Below are 14,933 nucleotides of genomic sequence, written 5' to 3'. Positions count from 1 at the left end.
AATGTAATTAAAGTGGCAGGATATAAATCCAAAACAAGTGTTTATTTAAGTTTTGAAAAAGATGAAAAGCATAACCATCAAACAAACATGTGCAGCTTAATTATGTGTTTTTTTTTAATATGGAATTGCACCATTTTAACAACAAATAATTCTAAATAAATTCTGCAGTTTTTTTTCCCAAGAACTCCTCCAGAAAGCCATGCCTTAAAAGGAAATTTACAAGCATGTCAATGAACACAAAAGGCTTTAGTTATTTAGCTATATACACACACAAGGTTACACAAGGTTTTGTAGTCAGTGCAACTTGGCTTAACAAGTTGGAAAAAAGGTAAGGTGCTGCTGGCTCCAATGAACACAGATATACTGTACAATATATAAAAACTGAAAATATGCTTAATTTACATCAAGTCAGAGAGAACTTGAGGCTACTGAAATATTCCAAGCAGGGCAATGTTAAACTGCCATTGGTAAAACAAAAACATGGCAATGTTAAACTGCCATTGGTAACACACACACACACACACACACACACACACACACACACACACAAACAACTTTTGCCTAGTAAATTCAAATATCAGATATCACTGTACCGTCTGCTGTGCTACTTCCAGGGTGGAAGAGAGCGCAAGGGTAGCAAAAAAGAGCATTGACTACATCACAGCCAGCTAGCCAAGTTTTCCGGTGGTACCAGTTCTTGTTAAAACCTCTTGAGTAGGTCTTCTCCCCCTTCGTAGACACTTGCTTGATGTTTAAATTCGGTCTAGGAGGTCCTCGCTGTTTGATTGCCGTTTTCTCCTCATTGGTACAACGACTAAAGGGAACTTCTTTCAGAGATGCTATTGTATTATTGCACTCAACACTCGCCGCCATCTTCTTCATAGAATGTTCACACATTTCCCGCGCAAGTTGCGTTTTCCAGCCCAAAATTATGTTCAAAACCCGCCAAAATGCACTAAAAACCAATCTGGCAACACTTGCCCGGCGCAACAGGCGTATGACGTAAGCACGCTGCTTGTGCGAGCACATAAAACCTAATAGAAAATGCATTGGGAGCAGGATTTTCGAAAAAAAAACGTACGTACCATTAGTGTCAATGGGAGATTTTGGGGCAAATCTGAACCTGACAGAAATCGCCCCAAAAGGGCGTGGCTACACCAGGCGCGACCTTAGCCTGATTGGACAATGACATTACTGTTGGTAGTAGGAGTAGATTAAAAAAAAAATCTCCCTCCCTGTTTGGGAGTGCGTCGCCCAAATCGCCCCTATTAACGAGCCGCCAGTGTATGCCAGTAATACTCAGGTGCTACTTCGAGTTCCTCATCGGCGTGGAATCCAGTTAAAAAAACCCACCATGTCATAGCAAGCACTCGCGCGGACAGGCAACCCAATCAGAGGGGACGCAAGGAGGAGAGGTATTTTACTGATCATAGAACTATCACGTAACAGGTGAATTCAAGAACACACACACGCCCGCGCACACATTCATTGAGCAGTGCGCAAGGGCACTTATTTCTGAAAATTACATCCAAAAGCAGTGTTTTTGAGGGTGCTGAGCTAGGGGGTGCTGCACGCCCCTGATTAATGCCACCTGTTTGAACTCGTTATCAGTATAAAAGACACCTGTCCACAACCTCAAACAGTCACACTCCAAACTCCACTATGGCCAAGACCAAAGAGCTGTCAAAGGACACCAGAAACAAAATTGTAGACCTGCGCCAGGCTGGGAAGACTGAATCTGCAATAGGTAAGCAGCTTGGTGTAAAGAAATCAACTGTGGGAGCAATTATTAGAAAATGGAAGACATACAAGACCACTGATAATCTCCCTCGATCTGGGGCTCCACGCGAGATCTCACCCCGTGGGGTCAAAATGATCACAAGAACGGTGAGCAAAAATCCCAGAACCACACGGGGGGACCTAGTGAATGACCTGCAGAGAGCTGGGACCAAAGTAACAAAGGCTACCATCAGTAACACACTATGCCACCAGGGACTCAAATCCTGCAGTGCCAGACGTGTCCCCCTGCCAGTACATGTCCAGGCCCGTCTGAAGTTTGCTAGAGGGCATTATTTGGATGATCCAGAAGAGGATTGGGAGAATGTCATATGACCAGATGAAACCAAAATAGAACTTTTTGGTAAAAACTCAACTTGTCGTGTTTGGAGGAGAAAGAATGCTGAGTTGCATCCAAAGAACACCATACCTACTGTGAAGCATGGGAGTGGAAACATCATGCTTTGGGGCTGTTTTTCTGCAAAGGGACCAGGACGACTGATCCGTGTAAAGGAAAGAATGAATGGGGCCATGTATTGTGAGATTTTGAGTGAAAACCTCCTTCCATCAGCAAGGGCATTGAAGATGAAACGTGGCTGGGTCTTTCAGCATGACAATGATCCCAAACACACCACCCGGGCAACGAAGGAGTGGCTTCGTAAGAAGCATTTCAAGGTCCTGGAGTGGCCTAGCCAGTCTCCAGATCTCAACCCCATAGAAAATCTTTGGAGGGAGTTGAAAGTCCGTGTTGCGCAGCGACAGCCCCAAAACATCACTGCTCTAGAGGAGATCTGCATGGAGGAATGGGCCAAAATACCAGCAACAGTGTGTGAAAACCTTGTGAAGACTTATAGAAAGCGTTTGACCTCTGTCATTGCCAACAAAGGGTATATAACAAAGTATTGAGATGAACTTTTGTTATTGACCAAATACTTATTTTCCACCATAATTTGAAAATAAATTCTTTAAAAATCAGACAATGTGATTTTCTGGATTTTTTTTTCTCATTTTGTCTCTCATAGTTGAAGTGTACCTATGATGAAAATTACAAGCCTCTCTCATCTTTTTAAGTGGGAGAACTTGGTGACTGACTAAATACTTTTTTGCCCCACTGTAGCTGTCTGCCACTTTACGTAATAGGAACTTGCTCTTGATTCTAAGATTCCTGTTCTTGGCTGCAGGAGTGGAACCCAGTGTGTTCTTCTGTTGTTACTGAGATGCTTTTCTGCTCACCACGGTTGTAAAGAGTGATTATATGAGTTACTATATCCTTCTTAGCAGCTCGAACTGCTCAATCTGTCCATTTTCTGATCTCTGACCCTCTCTTATCAACAAGGTGTTTGTTTCCACCCACAGAACTGTCGCTCACTCACTCATTCACTCAAAAAGTGTTTTTTTTGTTTTTCGCACCATTCTTTCTGTGTAAACTCCAGAGACTGTTGTGTGTGAAAACCCCAGAAGATCATCAGTTTCTGAAATACTCAAACCTTCATGCTCCATTGGGCTCAAACCAACACCCATACCACAGTGAAAGAAAGTCACACAAAAACTGAGATCACAATTTTTCCCATTCTGATGTTTGAACATTGTGAACATTAACTTACGCTCTTGATTTGTACCTGCATAATTTGATGCTTTGTGATTGGCTGATTTGAGAACTGCATCAAACTGCTGCAGGTGGGTGGGTGTTCCTGTCGTCGTCGGCTAGCGATGATGACTGCTTCATTAGGATGCGCAGAAACACAGATGGGTCGCGAGGCCCACGCCAGAGCAGCAACACGAACGCCTGGTCCCACAAACTTTCACATGCTATTCTCCTCTCCTAATGAAGCGCCTTACACAGTAAGGTAAGACAAATGACGTTGTGCCCCCATCGTATTGTCTCTCTGGACCTCCAGACCTGATGCCAAGTGGTGCACAAAAGTGCCACAGACCTGACAGGTATGGAAGTTGCCCCACAGTGATAATTGACTTGTTGAGTGATGTCATCTGTTGGCCATTTGAGTGGCTCTTCCACATGCCATCAGGTGGTGCACCATTGACCCTGTTGGGTTCATCTGCCACATCGCACCAAAAAGCGTCCTGCTGCCAGCACCTTATTGGTGATGTACTATTTAACCCATAGCTGGAACCCAGGCAGGTGCTACCACTCCGGGTCAGAGCGGACCTGGGAGCAATGGGGATTAAGGGGTAACTCCACTTTCCCCAATAATCAAGTCCTCCCGGACCTGAGACTCGCCACCGGTTGCAGTTTAAAGTCACACCCAGGACTAAAAGCATTGATATTCCTATTAAAATGGCTGGTGAGTGTATATACACAACATGGAGCACTGGGCGTCATGCTGTTACAGGAAAATAATCATTGACATGGTCAGGGTGGTGCGATGAAGCTGAGTTAGAGTTACCACCCAAAAGCTGGATATTATGTTTAAAGTGTTTGATTCCTCTTCTACCATGATTAACCATCACAATTATTTACTATTTACTATAAATAATACAACACACCATAATTTTTATCCATTTACAGTTACAATTCATCTTCCAAAACAAGTTACTTATGCTACATCAGCTGTAAACAACCCTCTCTATTTCCTCTCTTGTGAAGTTAACAACACAAAACAACTAAAAAAGATTTGACAACATAATTAAACTTGATTTTAACATGATTAATTATGTCACAATACGCTTTTCGGAGACGTCGTACAGAAACAGAACGATTCTACAAATGTCCGTGTGATGTATTTATTCAATGTTTTTCTTCTCTGATTAATGATTAATGATGTTTGGTCTCTTACACAAACTGACACAAAGTCATTCATTAAAAAAAAAACAGCAATCCACTGATTACATCATTATGAATGTTCAATGAATATTCATTAGAATGTGAACAAAACATTCCACAATTAAATTTCCCTCATTTACTGATTCATTTTTCATTTACTGTTCATTATTGTGCTTCATTAATTAATCAGACTGACAGAAATACTTGTCTAATTAATGAAGCACAATATTTACACAATAACAGACTGAGAAAAGGAAAAAAAACGAGTGTCATGGAAAAATACTGCGACCCGCAACGAGACAAAACTTCATCACTTCCTTTTCTGCAGTTTAATTATTAATTATTACTAACTTGTAGCTTAAATGCTGTTGGCGCTGTTTCTAGGTTTACACCTGAGGATGTTTTAATTTAATAGCGTATGGTTTGTTGTATTATTCTATTTAAATCATAAATATATAAAACATTTTGGGACATTTTAATAAAAAGTGAAACTTTTATATGTTACCATATACTGTATATGTGGTACTAGTGATATGTGGCTATTCATACTATATGTGGTAAATATGATTTATAATAAATACCTATTATTATTATTATCGCTCAACATGAGCACAGAAGGTGCCATGACAAGGTTGCATTATGCATTCACTGGGAGTTGAGCAGAAAATATGGCATTGAAGCTGCCAACAGATGGTATGAGCACAAACCGCAGGCTGTAGTAGAGAATGAATCTGTTAAACTGATGTGGGATTTGACTATTTACACAGACAAAGAGGTTGAACACAACCAACCAGACATCACCCTCTTACGGAAGGACTGGCATGAGTGGATAATGATTGACCTAGCTGTCCCATGGGAACAGAACACCAAGAAGACTAGCGAAAGGGAAGGTGCAGAAATATCAGGACTTAGCAGATCAAGTGAGGCAGATCCATCAGGAGACTGCAACAGTTCTTCCGTTTGTCATTGGTGCACTGAGAACCATTTGGAGTGTATCAAGTTTACAAAAAAAGCTAGGAAAACCAGCCATAACCGGCAGTGCACAGTTACCGGCCTTGCTAGGAACTCCTCACATCCTGAGGAAGGTGTTGTCCCTCGAAGCTGTGGGTAGGAGCTGAGGCATGATGCATAGCAACCCAGACCAACACCTTTGAGCTGGACAGAATCGCTAATAATAATAATAATAATAATAATAATAATAATAAACTTTATTAGGCACAGGGTTTCAAAAGCTGATGTTTATTTTACATGAAAGCTGTGCATCACATAAATAAAAAATGAATGGCAAATATATAATAACAAATAAAATAAATAAAAATATAATAATGTAGATAAAAATATTAAAACTTATAGTGATGTGGACTGAGAATGGAAACTTGAGGAAATAGTGTGAAAATTATAATAACTTAGAGATTTAAGTACACTGGACAATTTAATCTGGAACATTGTTAGTGATATACATAACCAATAGTTTGAGCAAAATTATTTAACACACTTCGAGTTGATAGCTATAAAATCCAGACTGCTGAATAATTTAGCAGCAGAATATTTGAAGGATCTGTAACCGAGTAAAAAGTATTAGAAACTAAAAATAAAACACATTTATATATAGAAAGTTTGTAAATATGTGATTAATACATTAAAACATCTCATCTCATTATCTGTAGCCGCTTTATCCTGTTCCACAGGGTCGCAGGCGAGCTGGATCCTATCCCAGCTGACTACGGGTGAAAGGCGGGGTACACCCTGGACAAGTCGCCAGGTCATCACAGGGCTGACACATAGACACAGACAACCATTCACACTCACATTCACACCTACGCTCAATTTAGAGTCACCAGTTAACCTAACCTGCATGTCTTTGGACTGTGGGGGAAACCGGAGCACCCGGAGGAAACCCACACGGACACGGGGAGAACATACAAACTCCACACAGAAAGGCCCTCGCCGGCCACGGGGCTCGAACCCGGACCTTCTTGCTGTGAGGCGACAGCGCTAACCACTACACCACCGTGCCTCACACACACACACACACACTCTCTCTCTCTCTCTCTATATATATATATATATAATAAAAATGAAAAATTATTTATATACATATACATTTATATAAATGTGCTCTGCTTATTCATGGTGGTGTATAGGAGTTTTTCTTTGTATTTGTATACGTGCAACATTCACTAATACACACACACACACACACACACACACACACACACACACACACACACACACACACAGGGTGTCCCAGAAGTTACGGGACACCTGTAAATCAATAGACCATACACAGTTGCCCCCTAACTTCTGGGACACCCTGTATATACCTCAGCCTAATGTACGTATAAACATACAACATGCTCATCAGAGCAGAAACCTGTGATTTTTATCTGTATTTGGGTGACAGAAGTCTTCTTAGCCATTTTACAACGTAGAAACATACAGAAACAAACATACAGTGAAAAGTAACACATATATTCAGATTTATTTCACAAGGCTATTATTTTTTTCTACAGACTTTTAGTTCAGGTGGCACAGTGGTGTAGTGGTTAGCACTGTTGCCTCACAGCAAGAAGGTCCGGGTTCGAGCCCCGTGGCCGGCGAGGGCCTTTCTGTGTGGAGTTTGCATGTTCTCCCTGTGTCCGCGTGGGTTTCCTCCGGGTGCTCCGGTTTCCCCCACAGTCCAAAGACATGCAGGTTAGGATAACTGGTGACTCTAAATTGAGCGTAGGTGTGAATGTGAGTGTGAATGGTTGTCTGTGTCTATGTGTCAGCCCTGTGATGACCTGGCGACTTGTCCAGGGTGTACCCCGCCTTTCGCCCGTAGTCAGCTGGGATAGGCTCCAGCTTGCCTGTGACCCTGTAGAACAGGATAAAGCGGCTAGAGAAGATGAGATGAGAATTAATTTAAGATTTTCTTTCTTTTTTAACGTGCTTTTTGTAGATGATCCCTTAATGACAGAAGTCCAGATTTCGACTCAGTTCAATAAAAATGTTCTTTTTTAAAAGTAATGTTCTTAGTATTGTTATCCAGTCCAGTCCAGCCATTAGAATTTATTGGAATTTTGTGTGAGGAATTATTTACTTATAAAATTTAACAACAACAACAACAACAACAACAACAAAAGCTGCTCTTTGTAGACAGTCCCTTAATGCAGTGTGCTGTAACCTGAGTGTCTGACTCACCCTTTACTTCTGAATAAGAACAAACAGTATTAATATATATCTCTTTGTAAAAATAAATGTGTTCTTTGATGGCACCTGAAGTGAGAAATGTACCTCTGGTTATTTGTGGCATTTGTTTCGATGATAAATCAGAGAGAAACTGGAATCCTGATAAAAAAAAATGTGTGTTGCATGTTGAACTTTGATCCTCAGTGTGAAGGTGAATCTACACACTAACATTCCCCTGGCTTTCGTCTTGCACTTTATAGTGTGAGTTTCTACAGAATGTGTGAGGAGCAGAAGGGAGGTGTGTGTGAGGTGTGTGATGTGGTGGTGGTCGGTGGAGGATTGTCGGGTCTCTGTTCTGCACGTTGGCTGAAGGAGAGAAACGAGAAGCTCCAAGTACTGGTGCTGGAGGCCAAAGGTGTGTTTACTGACTAATCCTCCTGCATTTCAGTCTAATCTCTAAAGAGGTTTATATCAACTACTACAACAACTTCATTACTCCTACTACAACATCTGCAACAACAAGAACTTCTACAAGTACTACTACAACAAAATCCTTTCCAACAAAGTTTACATAAAAACAGAATGCAGTGATTTGCAAATCATGGAAACTCGATATTTCATTGAAAATAGTACAAAGTCAACATATCAAATGTTGAAACTGATCATTTTTATTGTTTTTTGAAAAATATATAATTTTGAAAAGATGTGTAATGTTTAAAAAACCTAATTTACTAATTTGGTTAATTGGCAACAGGTCAATAAGATGACTGGGTATAAAAAGAGCATCTCAGAGAGGTGGAGTCTCTCAGAAATAAAGATGAGGAGTGGTTCAGCGCTCTGTGAAAGACTGTGTGGGCAAACAGTGCAACAATTTAAGAATAACGTTCCTCAATGTAAAACTGCACAGAATTTGTGGATCACATCATCTCTGGTTCATAATATCATGAAAAGATTCAGAGAATCTGGAGAAATCTCTGTATGCAAGGAACAAGGCTGAAAATTGACATTGGATGCCTGTGATCTTCAGGCCCTCAGGAGACACTGCATTAAAAGCAGACACGTGTCTGCAGTGGAAATCACTGTATGGGCTCAGGAACACTTCAGAAAACCATCATCTGTGAAAACACTTCATTACTGCATCCACAAATGCAAGTTAAAACCAGATATAAACAATCTCCAGAAACCCGCCCCCTTCTCTGGGCCCGAACTCTTTTATGGTGGACTGAGGCAAAGTGGAAAACTGTCCCGACGTCTGACGAATCAAAAGTAGAAATTCTTTTGAGAAATCATAGACACTGCACCCTCCAGGCTAAAGAGGAGAGGGACCATCTGGCTTGTTATCAGTGCATAGCTCAAACACTAGCATCTGTGATGGTATGAGGGGGCATTAGTGCATATGGGTAGCTTGTACATCTGGGAAGGCATCATTAATGCTGAATGATAGAGTTGAGTCGGATACTCGGCTGAAACGAGTATCGGGTACGGATAAAGCACTTTTGCCGAGTACGAGTATAATACGAGTAATACGAGTCAATATCTGTGCTTGGCCTGAATGAAAATCCTCACACAGCGTCACAGCACCCCTCCCCTACACACAACGCTCTGCTCACTCACACAGAGAACAGCTCTCTGTCTTTCCCTCAGTCACTCAGGTTCGCGGCTCTTTTCCGTTAACGTTTCGGGTTTCTTCAGCTTCAAGTTTGTTTTTATTTCAGTTTGTACTTACTTATAACCAGTAGAGTTCTGGTAAACGTGGGTTCGTTCAGACGTGGTGCTTGGTAGAAAGCAACTCGCGTTGCGTCTCTGCCTGTCGGAGATTTTTTTCCTTTTTTTAACCGTCGGTTAAAAACAGTTTTTTTTTACTTCACACATTGAGTGTAGTAGTGGTATAAGTATTACAAATTAAGCTACACACACACACACACACACACACACACACACACACACACACACACACACACACTCTCTCTGCAGGTCGTCTGAGTTTTTTTTTTTTTAAACCGTCAGTTGGCTCTAATCAGTTTTATTTTACTTCACGCACTGAGTGTCTGACACTTTCTAGGTAGTAGTGGTATAAATAATATTACAAATTAAGCTACACACACACACACACACACACCTGGTGTGGAAATAAAAAAAAATAAAAAAGAACCAAAAAAAAAAAATCACACTGATCATAAAAAAAAGTTAAAAAAAGAAAGTTATGTTGAGTATGAAAACTCTTGTTCATTACATTTCATTTCATAATTGCAACCGCATGTGTTGTATTCATTGTTGCAAAACTTGTTCTGTAAATAGTTCGTTTGCTATCGTGATCAAAACCATTGATCTGAAGCTCAATGCTGATGCTGTCCTGTAAATAGTTTTCTAATCAGCAATAAATATAACAATTTCTGATCAACCCATATTAATTGCATGCTTAAAATAACATACTGGTTAAAGCCCCGCCCGTTTCAAGACAACCAGACCCACTTCCGGGTTAAATCCCGCCCACTTCCGGGTTAGGCCCCGCCCACTCCAAGTACGGATACGGATACAGATAATTCATATGGTTAACATATACAGATAATGCTGTACTCGCTCATCCCTACTGAATGATACTGTATATACATGTTTCAGAATAATATGCTGCCATCCAGATGACGTCTTGTTCAGAGAAGGCCTTCCTTCTTTCAGCATGACAATGCCAAACCACTTTCTACACATAGCGTATTAAAACTGCATGGCTCTGGAGTAAAAGAGTCCAGGTGCTAAACTGGCCTGCCTGCAGTCCAGACCTGTCTTTCATTGAAACATTTGGTGCATTATGAAGTGCAAAATATGACAAAGGAGACGTCGAACTGTTGAGCAACTGAAATTGTATATCAGACAAGAATAGGACAACATTTCTCTTTCAAAACTACAGCAATTGCTCTCCTCAGTTCCCAAACGCTTACAGTGTGTTGTTAAAAGTAGAGGTGATGCAACATCGTGGTAAACACGCCCCTGTCTTGTCTGGTCGGAGTTTTATCGCACCGCTCCTGTGAAGGACGGCCCCATGAGGACAGTTGAGGGTTATACCTGTTAAAACTGTTAATATTATAGTCAGGCTGTCTGTTGTTGCCCAAATGAGGATGGGTTCCCTTTTGAGTCTGGTTCCTCTCGAGGTTTCTTCCTCATGTCGTCTGAGGGAGTTTTACCTTGCCACCGTCGCCACAGGCTTGCTCATTGGGGATAGATTAGGGATAAAATTAGCTCATGTTTTAAGTCATTCAAATTCTGTAAAGCTGCTTTGCGACAATGTTTATCGTTAAAAGCGCTATACAAATAAACTTGATTTGATTTGATTTGATCTGTCCCAACTTTTTTTGAAATGTGTTGCTGAAGTTGCTCAAATTCAAAATGTGCATATATTTTTTCAAAAAACAATAAAATCTCAGTTTTCAACATTTGCAAATCATTGCATTCAGTTTTAATTTACATTTTACACAGTGTCCTAACTTTTTTGGAAATGGGGTTGCACGTTTACAGCAACTACTTTTATGTAATATAATATGTCATATGTAATAATACGAGACGAGTTGCTGGATATATGTTCTATGTGTACATGTATGAAGTAGATATTTAGTTGATGAAGCGCCTGATATCTTGGTGCCGTGTTGGTCACAGATTTGACTTGTTGTTTGACAGGGCGTGTAGGGGGTCGGACTCTGACTCTCAGTTTACCGGCTGCCAATGGTCTTGACTCCTGGGACATGGGGGGGCAGTGGGTGGGCAGGTGAGATTACCATGTCTGTCTGTCTGTCTGTCTCTCTTTCTCTCCCTCTCTCTCTCTCTCTCTCTCTCACACACACACACACACACACACACACACACGCGCACACAGTATCTGGCCCTCATCCAGCTTCTGTATCATTTGAAGATCACTCAGAGCTGCACTTTTACACAGATAAATAATAAAAGCTCGTATTTCCCCAGAACTCAGAGTCACATCCATTTCCCCTCATCCACTCGTCCCCTCATCCACTTGTCCCTCGTCCCCTCTTCAGACAGAAGCCTTGAGTTTTTCTTTAAATTATGCTCCACATAATATTTTTTACACCTGACAAGTTGGACAGCTCTTAAATTCAAGCTTTACTAAAATCTCCTTTTTTTCCAGCTCACAGACTCACATTATGGATCTCATCGAGGAGCTGGGGTTGGAGCTTTACCCGCAGTTCACTGAGGGGAAGAAGATTCACCACACAGGCGGCACTAACACTAAGATCAGCACCTACACATCCAGCATTCCCTCCTTCTCTCCGCTCGTCCTGCTGGACTTCATGCTCTTCCTGTGGAGGGTATAAACTCACACACTTTCCACAGTTCCCTCCCTTTACTCCAAATGTAGTCCAGCACCAAGGGCCTGTTGAGCGACGAGGCTCTGCCTGCAAGGACCCACCCACAAGCTACAACTTCATCAGATCACATCCATACTGTCATTTTTGTGATCATAGCTCACGAACAGAGAGGAAGAATAATCACCAGCTGTGGTGTAAAATAATCAGACTCGTGGCAGCTGGATGACCTCCCACACACTCGCTAGTCCTCTTGCCTATTTTCATACTGCGTGGGAGAAATGAGACGCGATCACAGAGAGATTACAGAAGGCAGACGAACCAGGCGCACATAAACAGCAGATGCAAACATGAGAGCAGGATCAGATCGTTTCTTTAACCACATTTTTACACAGATGGCATGTGAGAGTTACGTGGAAGGCTTTAGTCTCATGACAGCCATTTTAAATGTGAGCAGCCTTCAATACAGTGGTGCTTGAAAGTTTGTGAACCCTTTAGAATTTTCTATATTTCTGCATAAATATGAGCTAAAACATCATCAGATTTTCACACAAGTCCTAAAAGTAGATAAAGAGAACCCAGTTAAACAAATGAGACAAAAGTATTATACTTGGTCATTTATTTATTAAGGAAAATGATCCAATATTACATATCTGTGAGTGGCAAAAGTATTTGACCCTTTGCTTTCAGTATCTGGTGTGACCCCCTTGTGCAGCAATAACTGCAACTAAACGTTTGCGGTAAGTGTTGATCAGTCCTGCACACCGGCTTGGAGGAATTTTAGCCCATTCCTCCGTACAGAACAGCTTCAACTCTGGGATGTTGGTGGGTTTCCTCACATGAACTGCTCGCTTCAGGTCCTTCCACAACATTTCCACTGGATTAAGGTCAGGACTTTGACTTGGCCACTCCAAAACATTAACTTTATTCTTCTTTAACCATTCTTTGGTAGAACGACTTGTGTGCTTAGGGTCGTTGTCTTGCTGCATGACCCACCTTCTCTTGAGATTCAGTTCATGGACAGATGTCCTGATATTTTCCTTTAGAATTCACTGGTATAATTCAGAATCCATTGTTCCGTCAATGATGGCAAGCCGTCCTGGCCCAGATGCAGCAAAACAGGCCCAAACCATGATACTATCACCACCATGTTTCACAGATGGGATAAGGTTCTTATGCTGGAATGCAGTGTTTTCCTTTCTCCAAACATAACACTTCTCATTTAAACCAAAAAGTTCTACTTTGGTCTCATCTGTCCACAAAACATTTTTCCAATAGCCTTCTGGCTTGGCCACGTGATCTTTAGCAAACTGCAGACGAGCAGCAATGTTCTTTTTGGACAGCAGTAGCTTTTTCCTTGCAACCCTGCCATGCACACCATTGTTGTTCAGTGTTCTCCTGATGGTGGACTCATGAACGTTAACATTAGCCAATGTGAGAGAGGCCCTCAGTTGCTTAGAAGTTACCCTGGGGTCCTTTGTGACCTCGTCGACTATTACACGCCTTGCTCTTGGAGTGATCTTTGTTGGTTGACCACTCCTGGGGAGGGTAACAATGGTCTTGAATTTCCTCCATTTGTACACAATCTGTCTGACTGTGGATTGGTGGAGTCCAAACTCTTTAGAGATGGTTTTGTAACCTTTTGCAGCCTGATGAGCATCAACAACACTTTTTCTGAGGTCCTCAGAAATCTCCTTTGTTCGTGCCATGATACACTTCCACAAACATGTGTTGTGAAGATCAGACTTTGCTAGATCCCTGTTCTTTAAATAAAACAGGGTGCCCACTCACACCTGATTGTCATCCCATTGATTGAAAACACCTGACTCTAATTTCACCTTCAAATTAACTGCTAATCCTAGAGGTTCACATACTTTTGCCACTCACAGATATGTAATATTGGATCATTTTCCTCAATAAATAAATGACCAGGGGCGGCACGGTGGTGTAGTGGTTAGCGCTGTCGCCTCACAGCAAGAAGGCCCTGGGTTTGAGCCCCGGGGCCGGCGAGGGCCTTTCTGTGTGGAGTTTGCATGTTCTCCCCGTGTTCGCGTGGGTTTCCTCCGGGTGCTCCGGTTTCCTCCACAGTCCAAAGACATGCAGGTTAGGTTAACTGGTGACTCTAAATTGAGCGTAGGTGTGAATGTGAGTGTGAATGGTTGTCTGTGTCTATGTGTCAGCCCTGTGATGAGCTGGCGACTTGTCCAGGGTGTACCCCGCCTTTCACCCGTAGTCAGCTGGGATAGGCTCCAGCTTGCCTGTGACCTTGTAGAAGGATAAAGCGGCTACAGATAATGAGATGAGATGAATAAATGACCAAGTATAATATTTTTGTCTCATTTGTTTAACTGGGTTCTCTTTTTCTACTTTTAGGACTCGTGTGAAAATCTGATGATGTTTTAGGTCATATTTATACAGAAATATAGAAAATTCTAAAGGGTTCATAAACTTTCAAGCACCACCGTATACTCACAGGTGTTTAATATACTCACATGTGTTTCTTTTGCCCAGGTTTGTCCTGATAAATTAACTATTCAAACCATTAACAGCTCCTGAATGTCTACTCTGGGTCTGAGGTCTGGGTTTCACCTGTGAAGGCTGCATTTGTTGTTAAAAAGGATAAACCAACATGAGGACCAGAGAGATGTCTAAGGGAGAAAGGCAAGGCATTTTCAAACTGAGTAAAGAGAAGAAAGAGGGAAATTGTACTGGTACAGCACAGAAAGACTTTCTGTACCAGTGTGTGCTTTCTGCCTCCACATGTGGGTGTAACGGTCAGGTGTCCGTATACTTTTGGTCAAATTGTGTACAATATATAGACAAACAAATGGCATTTCAACTGAGAGAGAAGAAGAAATAAGAAAAATGGAAAGAAAGGCAGCAAGAAA

At 41.6% G+C, this 14,933-nt stretch overlaps 1 protein-coding gene across 1 annotated transcript in view; it reads left to right on the top strand.

The window, feature by feature from the left end:
• The first annotated feature begins 8,005 nt into the window (after positions 1–8,005).
• The window catches only part of si:ch211-127i16.2 (probable flavin-containing monoamine oxidase A), a 97,596-nt gene continuing 90,668 nt past the window's right edge, over positions 8,006–14,933 (top strand). The window contains exons 1-3 of the mRNA XM_060908829.1: positions 8,006–8,144; positions 11,399–11,486; positions 11,868–12,048. Of these exons, the coding sequence (XP_060764812.1) occupies positions 8,006–8,144; positions 11,399–11,486; positions 11,868–12,048 (408 nt within the window). The remainder of the gene's footprint in view (positions 8,145–11,398; positions 11,487–11,867; positions 12,049–14,933) is intronic.

This window comes from Neoarius graeffei, chromosome 25, assembly GCF_027579695.1.
Source record: "Neoarius graeffei isolate fNeoGra1 chromosome 25, fNeoGra1.pri, whole genome shotgun sequence".
NCBI lineage: Eukaryota > Metazoa > Chordata > Actinopteri > Siluriformes > Ariidae > Neoarius > Neoarius graeffei.
Note: the sequence above shows the minus strand (reverse complement) of the source record. Positions and strands in the feature narration are given on the sequence as shown.